Below are 13,705 nucleotides of genomic sequence, written 5' to 3' on the forward strand. Positions count from 1 at the left end.
GCGGGCAGCGGTGGCGGCACCTGCGAGCGGGCGGCCGGCGCCTGGGGCTTCCAGACCAGGTGGCCGCGCAGCCCCGCCCCCAGCTTCCGCCCCGCCCCCAAGACAGAAAACCTCCCCCGCCCGCCTCTCCCCATCCTCTCCCTACAGTCCCCCCACCCTCGTCCCCCCAGACAGCCTCCCCCACCGCCTCTCCCCCTCCTCCTCCTATAGCCTCCCCTACCCGCCCCGAGATAGCTTCCCCCCATCCGTCTCTCCCCATCCTCCCCCTACAGCCTTCGCGAGACAGCCTGCGTCCCCACCTCCCCTACTCCCGTCCCCCGACAGCCTCCCCACAACCTGCTTGTCCCCATCCTCCCCCTCAATTTCCACCCGCACCTTCTCCACTCGCCTAGCCCACATCTGTGCCCGAGACAGCCTCCCCCCACCCGCTTTCCCCGACCCTCCCCCCGACACAGCACCCCCGCATCCATGCCTCCCGCGGCCCTCCTTCCCCGGCCTCTCCACTCCTGGCGGGGCCCCGGGCCCATTCCGCGGATGGGGAAACAGGTCCCTGGGAGCAGCCGGACGGAGGGGCAGCCCCGGTTCAGGCTCAGCACAGAGCCCAAGTCCCCGGAGCACTCCGGGACGAGCCGCTCCGCGAAAACGCCGGCATCTCCCAGGGGCTCCCCCGCCCCGCTGCCCGGGATGTTTAGGGGAACCTGGGGCTCCTACGGGCTGGGGGCGGACCCCGAGTTGGGGGTGGGGAGGCTGTCCATGGGAACGCCTTTTTTTTTTTTAAGACGGAGTTTCGCTCTTGCTGCCCAGGCTGGCGTGCAGTGGAGCGAGATGATCTCGGCTCATGGCAACCTCCGCCTCCCGGGTTCAAGCGATGCTCCTGCCTCAGCCTCCCGAGTAGCTGGGATTACAGGCATGCACCACCACGCCCAGTTAATTTTTGTATTTTTAGTAAAGACGGGGTTTCTCCACGTTGGCCAGGCTGGTCTTGAACTCCTGACCTCAAGTGATCCACCCGCCTCGGCCTCCCAAAGTGCTGGGATTACAGGCGTGAGCCACCACGCCCAGCCAAAGCAGCATCTTGCTCAGGGAGGGACCATTCGGGGCTGCTAGGGGTGTGGTGACTGTGAGTGTCACGCTGGCTGGCAGGCCAGAGCTCCACACTCATGGGTCTCGCTGCTCTGTCTCAGTACTTCTGGGTGGGGACTCAGAGGAGCCATGGTGGGGTGGGGTGGGGGGCCAGGGGGTGGGCACAGAAAGGCTGGCTTGGAGCCAAGGTTAGTTCTTCTCTTGGCCTAGAGCTCATTTGAGGCTGGGCCAATCGAGGTCTTTGGAAATGAAAATGCTTCCGAAATTCATGAGAGTGCAAAGGCATGGATTATAGACATGCTTCAAGGGGGCACGAACACTAAACAGGTTTGGTTTTCCAGTGGTGACACAAAGCTTTATGTCCTCAGGAGTGTGGGGAGTTTAAGTCTGTCCCGGCACACAAGCTCCAAAGGGACCAGGGCAGGGGCCCCGGGCACAGGCTGTGGGCGCTCCCAGCAGGGCAGGGCCAGGCCACCCACCCAGGTCCTTGCACATGGACAAAACATAGAAGAAACGCGGCAACAGAGTTTTATAAATATATAACTATATTTATTTTGAATATTAAATAGTTTTTAAATTACAAGCAATTTATTGAATCACACTATGCATCAATATACAGTAAAAATCTTACAATTTAAAAATGTACACAATTTAAACTGGAAGTTCATTGACTGTTATATTGCCGGGGACCTTTTTTGCCTGTGTTAAAGAGACAGCAGGGAGGCCTGGGGGATGTGACGGCCCCCTACATCCTCCTCTGCAGACGGAATCCCACGGTGGATCCATACACCAGCCCCACGATCAAGATCCCGCTCAGCCCACTAAGCCTGTGCGCTTCACCAGCACGTGTCCACACCCGTCCAGCTGATCTTCACAGGCTGCTGGTAATTCAATACTGTCGACGCATCTTTAAGAATTTTTTTATAGATGAAAGAGAATGTTCTTTGTTAATAAAGACTTGAGCCAACCCCATTGCTACTTAGGAATATTGTTTTGGAGATTTCCATCGGAAGTCACTGCGTACACCCATTCTTTTTTTAAGGCTACTTCTCATAAGGCTCACGTGTTGAAGCCACTCTAACAGAAGCCCAACCTTTGGCGTCTAACCCTTGGTTCACTTCTGAATTTTCAGATGACGGGCTGAGTCGGGGAAGAGCAGGCGCTGCCCTCCTTCCACCGGGGCCCTGGGGACAGACATGCAGTAGGTCCTTAACTCTACAAACACCCTACGGGGAACAGGAATAAAAGGAGGGGTTCCGAAAGGCCTTTTACAGCAGCAAGACATACCAAGACTTTTCTTAGATAAACCCATTTCTATAGAAACGATCGAACCTGTACATTTAAAAATAGCGCGAACGCTGTTTGCAATTCGGCTTGGTCGAGCTTTCTGCACCCTTACGGGGAATGGCTTCTCGTCCAGACACACGGGCCAAGTCTCAGAAGGGATTTGGGGAGCACTTTTTCTGTGTTGCCCTTTCTGGCTTATTGACAGGGTCATTTGAAAAGACAAATTCGCATCTAGCTAGGAAGGAAATGAAAGCTAGATTATTTTTGTTATAGGATTTAAAATGTACAAACTCCACCAAAATAGGTCTAATTCAGATTGATTCTGGGTTGCTACCCATAGAAGGCCAGAAAATATGCTAACCTTCCCCACATCATCCAGAGAACGCCACTGATTTATTTCATTGCACAACTTATTAGAACAAGTACGTTTTGAAAACCCACCACTGATAACCAACTTATTAGTTAAAAAATAACAAAACAAACAACAAAAATCTGACCTGAACACAGCACATGCTGACATTTCAAAAATGGGCTGGAATTTTTATTCTACTTAAGTTTCCTGTGTATTGCTTGGATTTCAAAAAAACATGTTAACCCACGTGTTGATTATAAATATAAAATCTCGCCCCTCCATGCAACACCACACTAAGATCCACCACCCCCCCAAACTCAATGTATAAAATGCTTTTTTGGCAATTAATTATGAGTGACTCAAAATAAATAAAAATGGGAATTACGAAAATCTTTTTTTTTTTTTTTTTTTTTTTTTTTTTTTTTAGAGACAAGGTCTGGCTCTGTACCCAGGCTACAGTACAATGGCATGGTCTCAGCTCACTGCAACGTCCATCTCCTGGGCTCTAGCCATCCTCCCACCTCAGCCTCCCAAGTAGCTGGGACTACAGGTGCACACCACTATGTGCCTGGCTAGTATTTTATTTTTTCTTTTCTTTTTTTTGTATTTTTAGTAGAGACGTGGTTTTGCCATGTTGCCCAGGCTAGTCTTGAACTCCTGGGCTCAAAGTGATCTGCCCGCCTCAAACTCCCAATGTGCTGGGATTGCAGGCATGAGCCACTGTGCCTAGCCAAAATCTTAATCCTAGTGGAAAACTGACAGCCCCAGAACGTCAATAAATTTACTCGAGGCTGACACTGTATAACACGACGACAGATTCCATGGATCTGCATGACTTTGGTCATTAAATCTGAACTGCTTAAACCTGCAATTGAAAGTAGTATAATCACGTCTCGTTTCTCCTCAGCCAAGACTAATCTTAGATGTAAAAACTGAGAAAACTCAGGAAGTCCCCACAGCAAGAATTCAGTCATGACAATTTTGGCAAAATCATCTTCTAATGCCCTGTTAATTACAAAAAAAAAAAAAAAATTCGCGCATCCCGAGAGCCAGCGGTACTCCCCGCACAGCCCAGGCGGGCACCGCGTCCACCCCATGCCTAGACAGGAGGGGACTCTCTCCATCCTGAACTTCTTGCTTTGGAAAGTTATTGCTTAGTATAAAAAATGAGAGGAGTGGGGCGCAACTGGCAATGAAGGTCATTTGCTGTGCACACTCTGGCAACGTCCACCTGCATTTTCCACTAGGACTCAGCTTCCTTCCGTGTACCCCAGGCGGCCCCTGCATGGGTCTGGAGAGTGCCCCAGGTTGCGCTGGAGTCTGGAAACGTATCAGCACCGGAAAATATGTGGGGTGAAGAGTGAGTGTGAGGGGATTGCAGGCCCGAGGACCCCCGAAGGATCGGGTGCCTCCCCAGCACGGCTGTGCTGCACCAGCCACAGGGGACTTTTTATGTCAGAGCAGAACTCAGGGAGGGAGGCCTGAGGTCGCCCATGACCGCTGGGGCTCCTGCAGACGTGATGAAGCTACATTGGGAGCACTCGGGCCCTTTCAAAGCCAGAAGAGAACCTGGGGCTTAATGCAGAATGGAGGGTCCGTGAGATGAGTCCCGGGCCACGCAGGACCACCCAAGTCCCCGATCCGGACTATGTGTCAGCTGCTGATGCTCTGCTGTCGTCCCTTGTCTGTCCCCCTTCACAGCTGCAGGATGTGGTGTTATCTCATCCCACGGAGATAACCTGAGACTGGCCAGGCCCAGCTGGACGTGACACGGAGCGGCTCGGAGAAGATTCGGCTGTGGAGTTTTTTTAAAGCTCAAGTCCCCGCCACCTGACGTGTGCACGCATCATCACCTCAACCCGTCCTCCACAGCTGGCGTGCTCTGCGGACATGTGTCTGCCTGAGCTCCCCGGCTTCTTGCAGGAAGGACGGGAACACGGAAGCTTCCCAGGAGCCTGGCCTCCGAAAACCAGGCAGAAGAGCTGCGCGGAGGGAAGCGGTGCGGCGGCCCCGTGCGGGGTGCAGCTCTCCCGACCCGCCACCCAGCAGGTCCCCAGGGATAGGCCAGGTCCATCTGAGGTCTGGGGCCACAACCTGCCGGTTTTTACCAAAAGGGCTTTAAAAAGTGGGACGTGGGGTGGGAGAATGACAAGGAGAGGCTGCAAGACCTCTCAGCTCCTCAGAGAGAAGCCTCATTTGCTGCAGGGAAGCCGCTTCATCAAGAAGAGACAAAAATGCATTCGATTCCATCAACAAAACAGTGGTATTTTGGACTCACTGAAAATATTTCCTATATGAACATAAAACACTAACATTCAGAATCATTTATCATTTATGAAAGAGTACCATATGTACAATCCCAACAATCCTAGACACAGTAGAACACTCAAAATATTTAAGCTTTACAAGTACCATGCAGCACAAACTATAAAACAGAAAAAAAATCAAACTAGTGGATAGCATCAGCTTGACCTGCCTCATTTTCCTTGAATAATTTAAGATTCTGTACAACAATGGAGACTCTCAGAACATTTATCCACAGTGCAATTACAGAAAGCAATTCGTAATTTCTCTAGAAATAATAAATATGGCTCACTGGTGACCATTCCCCTCGCGTGTCCTCTGTGGTGCCCACACGTGGGCCGGGATGTACAGGCGTGGACGCAGAGACGCCCCTGTGGAAAGCCCACACGCGGCGCGCATAGCTCCACACACGCATGCACACGGAGGCTGCGCCCCTGCCTCCCCCGACGGCCAGCGCGGGAGCACTGCCTGGGAGGCCGCGGGTGCCTGGGGCACCGAGGGATGCTGGCTCCCGGACACAGCCTCGCTCCCCACCTGGGCTCCCGAGGGCCCCGCCTTGAACGCAGCTCAGAGCCGTCTCCCTCTTCACCTCTGGATTCTTCCTCCCAAGCTCGTATCAGCAAATGGCGAGTGGATGTCGCTGCTCGGGCTGAGGGCGCAGGGGCGCCGCTCCAGGGGAGCAGCCTCGGACCCGAGCGTGCGCGTTGGCAGCCACCTAGTCCTTTTCTCCGTCTTCGCTGCTTCCTGTTGAGGAGAGAGGAAGTGAGACGACAAAGCTGGAGTTTTAAAATGATCAGACAAGAATGGCGTGGACGGTGTGTGCGCTGCACCACGGGAACAGAAGCGGGTGCTTTGAGCTCAGCACCGCCTGAGCCGCCCTTCCTGTCGTTTCCTTCAGAAGCAGCAGCTGCCCGACGCTCCCACCAACACATCTGCTAGGCTCAAATGCCAGCTGGGCGCTAAGGGTCAGGGTGCAGAAGTAGTCAGCTGGGATCCACACATCTGCCCCAACACACTGGCAGGTAGCAGGTGTTATCTAATCGTCACAAATGAAGCCTAGCGCCGATGCAAACAAAGCCTCTTTGTATTCCATATTTATTATTTGATCTGTAAACTTCCAATCAAAAAATGAGCTTATTAACCTTTATCTTTCAATCTAGTGACAGGGAAAGAAGGCTCCCTATGTTCAGATACCTCCACTTCAAACGGCCCCTGTCCATTCACCCCACCCTACGCCTGCGAGCCACACCAGGACCAAGACTCAGTAGCAAAACCAGCGTTCCAGGGGCAGCACCAGCGGGCGTGTGGGCTGGTCCCAAGGCCAGGGGTCAAGTGCTCTTACGAGGCTGCAGAAGAGTGGGTTCTCTCTGGGAAAGGAGAAGAGTGTGGAGGGGGACTATGCAGCCACAGGAGAAAAAGAGGAGACAGTGCACAGCCTGGGCGTTTCTGGGACCAGAGCCCCTCTGCCTCGGCCTGGCCCCACAGGGTGGACAGTAACGAGCCTGAGTGTGACCACGACAAACAGGCAGGGGCATGGCCCCGAGAGCACGCTCAGGATGCTGGCAGTGTTATTTATTTTAGAGACAGGATCTTGCTCTGTCACCCATGCTGGAGGGCAGTGGTGCAGTTACAGGTCATTGTAGCCTTGAACTCCTGGGCTCCAGCATTCCTCCCACCTCAGTCTCCTGAGCAGCTGGAAGTGAGGGTGCACACCACCACACCCAGTTAATTTTTTAGTTTTTATTTTTTGTAGAGATGGGGTCTCACTATGTTGCCCAGGCTGGTCTCACACTCCCAGGCTCAACTGATCCTCCCACCTCAGCCTCCTGAGTAGCTTGGATTACAGGCAGAAGTCACTGCACCCAGCTGATGATGGGAGTTTAAAAAAAACGAGTTTGTAATCGACTCAGCAAATGTGAAGAAGACATGAGATTATCAAGCCTGCAAGACCACCGTCTGCCCAGCTGCAGCACCCCACCCCCAACCCCACACCCCCAACCCCCAGCACGTGGCGCCTCTCACCGCCCTGCTCGATGTCCGAGTCGGTCAGATGTGTGAGGGAAAAGCTGGCAATGTTGGCGGGAGAGATGGAGAACCGGGAATAAGGCGCCGAGTGCGGCCAGCTCTGCTCCGTGCTCCGGGCCGGTGGTGGTGGGGAAAAGTACTTGGATGTCTGGAGAGAAGGCTTGGAGCTGAGCAGGTTACTTGTTGTCTTTGACATAAAAGGATCTGGGGAGAAGTCATCATCCCACTCAAAGCCGCCACCTAGAAATAAAAAACAAAACCCCACCCTTTATCACTGCGCGATGAGGCAGAGGGGGAGGCTCTGCGCAGGTGCACCCTGCGGGTCGGAAGACAGCCCGGCCCAACTGGCAGATGGCAGCGCTGTGCCCATGTCAGGGGGGCGTCATTAAAGCAACATGGTAAGTTACCCTCCAAAAACCTTTACATGACTCAATTTTTCAGTTTCCCTTAAAGCTAGTCAATGACGTGAAATACCTTCTTCGTCGGTGGAGCTTTCGGAGTTGATGCACCTGCTCAGGTAGGGAGAGCCTGAGGCCAGGGCTGGGCCACTCAGGTCAGGGCCACACGCCTCTCCTCCACAGGGCCCCAGCTCTTTGGTTGGGGTCTCCTGAAAAGCCAAACAGAAACTCCCGTCAGCAAAGGCCTGCTCACGGGAACCCCATGTGACCGCTTCCCCACTGACAGGCGCATCGGACTGACAGACTGAGAAGTGAGCGTCTCAAGACAAGGGCGGCCCCGGGCCTGGGAGGACAGACAGACACAAGGCCCTGTCTCTCCCTCGTCCTGCAGCTCTGACCTCGGCAGAGGCATGAAGCAGCTCTCTGAGGCTGCAGAGAAGCGCAGAGCAGCAGGCAGGCGGGGACGAGCGGCAGCACTCAAGATGCCACCCACCAGCACCAAGTGTGTCGGCTTCTCCTCCACAATCCCCTGCCTGGACTCAGCTCAGCCCGGGATCCAAAGTGGGCACCACCCTGGACAGAGCGCTCCAGGAGAAGCCCTTAGTTCTGGCTTCGGAGCAGGAAGGGGGTCTTGTGATGCTCAGAAAGAGAAGGGGGAAATTCCAGCTTTCTTCTTTTCTCTGTTCTCTTGCTCTCCAGTCCCAAGCAATCCCGGGGCAACAGCTGTCTATAATCCTGAGGACCATAAAGCCTCCACTCCACTGGAGGACTGTGATCCCGAGTGGGAGGGGACCCTCACTGGGTTTTTCCCCTTCTGTCCTCCCACTGCTTGGCTCCAGACGTGCGTGTAGTTGCAGGAAGTATGGCGCATCGTGTAACTAAAGCCTCAAATTTCTAGCTAGGGGATCAGAAAGGAGAGGCCCAAAGAACTGCAAGTATCAGGGATATAACAGAAGAGGGAGGAGCTGAAAAAGGTGACCCTATGAGGCTGTTGGGGGGCTCCTGCGCTTACCCCTGAGCTGTGCGTGGTAGATCTGACTCTGAACACACCAAAGCTTTGAAAATAAACCTCAGGGGAGACCGGGGTGGAGTGCGGGGCACACACATGGGGCAGGTTCAAACAGCACAGCGAAGGCTTTGAAAGGGGAACTGGGAACTGACACTGAAACCACAGCCCACAGAAGGCTACTTGGAACTTGTGGCCTGCGCCCACGGGGTCAAGGCCTGCTAAGATAAAAATATCAACATTATTCACAGCATTTAAACACGGCACAGACTGCCTAACATGATAGGAGGGTCCAAAAGCTAAACTTATTTTGCATTCAAAAAACCAGGAACACCTCGATTTCCCTGGGAAAAGACAATCAACAAGTGCCAGTGTCACGGTGCCACCAATGTTGGAATTATCTGAAAAGGGACTACTATAAAAATGCTCCTACAGCTAAGGGGAGACACTTACCATGAATAGAAATAGAGAAAATCTTAGCAAAGGAACAGATGATAAGAAGAATGACAAAAAGCCAAATTCAGAAGAGAAAAGTACAATAACCAAAATCTAGCAACTCAATGGATGGGCTCAACAGCAGAATGGAGATGACGAAGGAAATCATCAGGAACCTTGAAGACAGAGTAACAGAAATCACCCAATTCAAACAAGAGCAAGAAAAAAAAAAACCTGGAGGAAGACAGGACTAGAGCCTCAGAGCCTGTGAGACAGGACCTCAGAGCCTGTGAGACAGGACCAGAGCCTGTGAGACAGGACCTCAGAGCCTGTGAGACAGGACCAGAGCCTCAGGGCCTAACCCTGAAGTCCCAGGAGGAGAGGAGACAGGAGGTGGGGCAGAAAAAGTACTAGAAGAAAATAATGCCTGAAAACTCAGATTTGGTGAAAGATACAAAACTACAGATTTAAGAAGTTTAACAAAACAAAAATGGGATAAATACAAAGAAATTAGGCCGGGCGGGTGGCTCACATCTGTGATCCTGGCACTTTGGGTGGCTGAAGCAGGAGGATCCCTTGAGGCCAGGAGTTCAAAACCAGCCTGGGCAACATAGTGAGATGCTGTCTCTACAAACAATTTAAAAATTAGCTAGGTGTGGTGGTGCACGCCTGTAGCCCCAGCTACTCAGCAGGCTGAGGAGGGAGGATTACTGGAGCCCAGGAGTTCAAGGGTGCAGTGACCTATGATCACACCACTGTATTCCAGCTGGGTGACAGAGCAAGACTCTGTCTCAAACAAAACAAAACAAGACACACACACAAAGAAGTCCACCCTCAGATGCACCATAATCAAACTGCTGAAAGCTAAAGCTAAAGATCTGAAAGCAGCCAGGGATAAAAGATGTATTACAGTTCGAGCATCCCAAATCTGAAGACCAAAAATCCAAAATGCTCCAAAATCCAAAACCTTTTGAGCACTGATATGGCGCCCACAGTGCTCACTGGAGCACTTGTGATTTCAAATTTTCAGATTTAGGATGCTGAACTGGTGAGTATAATACAAATATTCCAAAATCTGAAAAAACCAGAAATCTAAAATGCTTCTGGTCCCAAGCATTTCAGATAAGGGACGCTCCACTTGTACTTCTAGGAGAATGATCTGAGTGACTGCAAATTTCTCATGAGAGACCGTGGAGGGTGGAAGGAAGTGATACATTTTTAAAATGCTGAAAGAAAACAATTATCAACTCAGAATTCTATGCTCAGAGAAAATAGGCTTCGGGAATGAGTGTGAAATAAAGACAGTCTTAGACGGAAAAAAACACTAAGATAATTTATTTAAAAATAAAAGGAATCCTACAAAAAAAATTTTTTTTATAAAAAAGAGAGAAAAGAAAAGCTAGTTAAATTTCTTTAATTAGAAGGGAAAGGGTCCCAGAAGGAAACCTGGAACATCAATAATGAAAAACAACAGAAGGACAGGAAGCCCTCCAGATCAGAGAGTTCCACCTCCTCAGAGTCAACCAACGAGGACAGAAAACATTCAGAAAAGACAAATAAGACATAACAGTACAACAACAACAACAACATAAATAATACAGTATAACAACTATCTTCATAGCATTTACAGTGTATGAGGTATTACAAGTAATCTAGAGATGACTTAAAGTCTGCAGGAGGATGTGTGTAGGTTATATGCAAATATGACACCATTTTATATAAAGCACTTGGGCATCCTCTAATTATGGTATCCAAATTATGGAACCACCACTTCTTGGAAACCAAGGGACAACCCCAGAAACGATCTCAATAGAGATCAGTGACAAGACCGCCCGTGCATAGCCACACCTGTGCATACTAAGTCCTGCGGTTAGCCTTGTGGAACCCACATATACCAAAAGTCAGCCCTCCGTATCTATACACAGGTTCTACATCCCGAGAATACTGTGTTTTCGATCTGTTTTGGGTTGAAAAGAAGCCATATTTAAGTGCACCCACACAGTTCAAACCCATGTTGCTCCAGGGCCAACTGTAAAATACTATTCATTTCCTCTTGAGTTTCTTAGAATGTGTTTGATGACAGAAAGTCAAATGTGTTGCATGTCTGAGGGGTTATCAGTGTACATGTATGCAACACAGAAGAGCATGTCAAGATGGGGACGGAGGGCAAAAGGTCTGAGTGACAGAAGGGTTTCCACATTCCATCTGAAATATGCAAATATAGATTCTAAGTAGATTGTGAGAAGTTTAATACATACATTGTAACCCCCAGAACAACCACTACCAAAACTACACAGAGAACAGTGTATAAAAAAAAATTGAAAAATTAAAATGTAACACTAAAAATGTTCAATTTATTAAAAAGAGGAAGAATAGAAATAAAAATAGAACAAATAAAATGGTATACATAAATCCAAAATATAAATAATTTAATTAAATGTAAATGATCTAAACATACCATTAAAAGGCAGATTTTTCAGAAGAGTCTTAAAAACCCCACGTAATTATAAGATCTACAAGAAACTCATAAATATAATGATACAGGTAGATTAAAAGTAAAAGGATGCAAAAGATACACCACACAAACATTAACCAAAACAATGTGGCCAGGAGCGAGTGGCTCACACCTGTAATCCCAACACTTTCGAAGACTGAGGCGGGTGGATCGCTTGAGCTCAGGAGTTCAAGACCAGCCTGGCCAACATGGTGAAACCCCATCTCTACAAAAAATACAAAAATTATCTGTGTTTCGTGGTGTGTGCCCACAGTCCCAGTTACTTGCAGGGCTGAGGCAGGAGGACTGCTTGAGCCCAGGAGGTCAAGGCTGCAGTGAGCCAAGATCATACCACTACACTCCAGCCTAGGTGACAAAGTGAGACTCTGTCTCTGAAAAAAGAAAGCTGGAGCAGCTCTGTGAATGTAAGACAAAGGAATACGGAAGGACATTACGAAAGCATAAAAAGGTCAATTCAGCAAGAAGATATCATCATTCTAAATGTATATGCACCAACAGAGCTGCAAAATACAGGAAGCAAAAATGAACAGAAATGAAAAGAGAAACAGACAAATCTAAAATCACAGCTGGAGCCTTCAACCACCTCTCAAGTATGCAGACAAATTGACAATGATAGAGAAGAACTAATACCATCAACAAATTAACTCTGACATTTATAGAACAATCCACTCACCAAAACCAAAACACACACTCTTTCAGGTACATGTGGAATAATTCACCAAGAAAGACCACCTCCTGGCTCTAAGATAAACCTTAACAAATTTAAAAGCATTGAAACCATATTAAATATGTTCTCTGCCCATAATTGAATTAGACTGAAACTTAATAATGAAAAGATACGATAAAATCTCCAACTCTCAGAAATTAAACAATATACTTATTCAACAATATATTAACCGATTATTAATTATTAACAATATATTAAACCGTATTATTCATCTATGCTCCCAAGAGGAAGTCTTACAAAAAACTTTTTGATCTGAATGAAAACAAAAATTCACACATTAAAATTGGCTGGGTGCAGCTACAGTAGTACATAAAGGGAAATTTATAGCATTAAATTATTAGAAAAGAAGAGGCCGGGTGCAGTGGCTCATGTCTGTAATCCCAGCACTTCAGGAAGCCAAGGCAGGCAGATTCACCTGAGCTCAGGAATTTGAGACCAGCCTGGGCAACATGACGAAACACAAAATACAAAAATTAGCCAGGCATGGTGGTGGGTGCCTGTGGTCCCAGCTACTTCCGGAGGCTGAGGCAGGAGAATCCCTTCAGCCTGGGAGGCAGAGGTTGCAGTGAGCCGAGATCACACCACTGCCTTCCAGCCTGGCGACAGAGTGAGACTTCGTCTCAAAAAAAAAAAAAAAAAAAAAAAAAAAAGGGAAAAGAAGTAAGGACTTGAATCCTAAGCTTTTCCTTAAGAGTCTAGAAAAAGTAAAATAAATTCAAAGCAAGGAGAAGGAAGGAAATAATAAAGACAAAGCAGAAACCAATGAAATAGAAAAGAAAAAAAAAATCCATGAAAACAAAAGCAAATTTTTGGAAAGATCAACATCAACAAATCTACATAATCTCCTCCAAACACTATCAGAGAAGGAAATACTTCCCAACTCATTTTATGAGACCACCATTAATTACTGATAACAAAACCAAAGACAGTGCCAGCAAACAAACAAAACACAAACCGACCAAGAAAACCTAGGTGGAGCCCACGAATATTACTCCTCAAAGGTGGAGAGCGGGAGCCTCGCAGACAGGCTCTCACTCTGCCGCCGAGGCTGGAGTGCAGTGATGCAATCATAGCTCACTGCACCCTCCAACTCCTGGTTTCAGCAACCCTCCGGCCTCAGTCTCCTGAGTAGGTGGGACTACAGGTGCGTGCCACCACACCTGGCCAATTTTTAAAAAATGGGTTCTTCTTATGCTGCCTAGACCAGTCTCACCTCCTGGCCTTAAGCAACCCTCCTGCCTCAGCCTCTCAAAATGTTACGATGATGGGAGTGAGCTACTGTGCCCGGTCTTCAGGGCTTGTTTACAGTATGACTGATGAGGCTGGAGGGAACTCTGTCGCGCTAATTGCAAGTAAGCATCATTACCCGCTACTTTTGTCTCAAGAACACTGTGCAACTGAGGAAAGACATCGCAAGCGCCAACAGCTGAACGCGATGCCAGGCTGTAGATTTTAAAGGTGCATGCAAGAGGCAGCAGGGCTCAGCGGTGAAAAGCTCGGTGCTCAGTCCAGGAGACTTGAGTCAAGCCCTAGCACTGCTACTCACTGGGGCCAGACCCTGTGCAAAGTCTAC

General features: G+C 49.1%; 3 protein-coding genes across 3 annotated transcripts in view; 1 reads left to right on the top strand and 2 right to left on the bottom strand.

The window, feature by feature from the left end:
- The window catches only part of BRI3 (brain protein I3), a 128,385-nt gene that overhangs the window by 84,982 nt on the left and 29,698 nt on the right, over positions 1–13,705 (bottom strand). The gene's annotated exons all lie outside the window — the stretch shown is intronic.
- Positions 1–13,705, top strand: part of AIMP2 (aminoacyl tRNA synthetase complex interacting multifunctional protein 2) — a 344,265-nt gene that overhangs the window by 27,901 nt on the left and 302,659 nt on the right. The gene's annotated exons all lie outside the window — the stretch shown is intronic.
- Positions 1,611–13,705, bottom strand: part of LMTK2 (lemur tyrosine kinase 2) — a 109,294-nt gene continuing 97,199 nt past the window's right edge. The window contains exons 12-14 of the mRNA XM_050783939.1: positions 7,526–7,658; positions 7,049–7,291; positions 1,611–5,770 (exon numbers count right to left, since the gene is read on the bottom strand). Coding sequence (XP_050639896.1) covers positions 5,742–5,770; positions 7,049–7,291; positions 7,526–7,658 — 405 coding nt within the window. The 3' untranslated portion in view covers positions 1,611–5,741. The remainder of the gene's footprint in view (positions 5,771–7,048; positions 7,292–7,525; positions 7,659–13,705) is intronic.

The sequence above is a fragment of the Macaca thibetana genome, chromosome 3, assembly GCF_024542745.1.
Source record: "Macaca thibetana thibetana isolate TM-01 chromosome 3, ASM2454274v1, whole genome shotgun sequence".
NCBI classification, from domain to species: Eukaryota; Metazoa; Chordata; class Mammalia; order Primates; family Cercopithecidae; genus Macaca; species Macaca thibetana.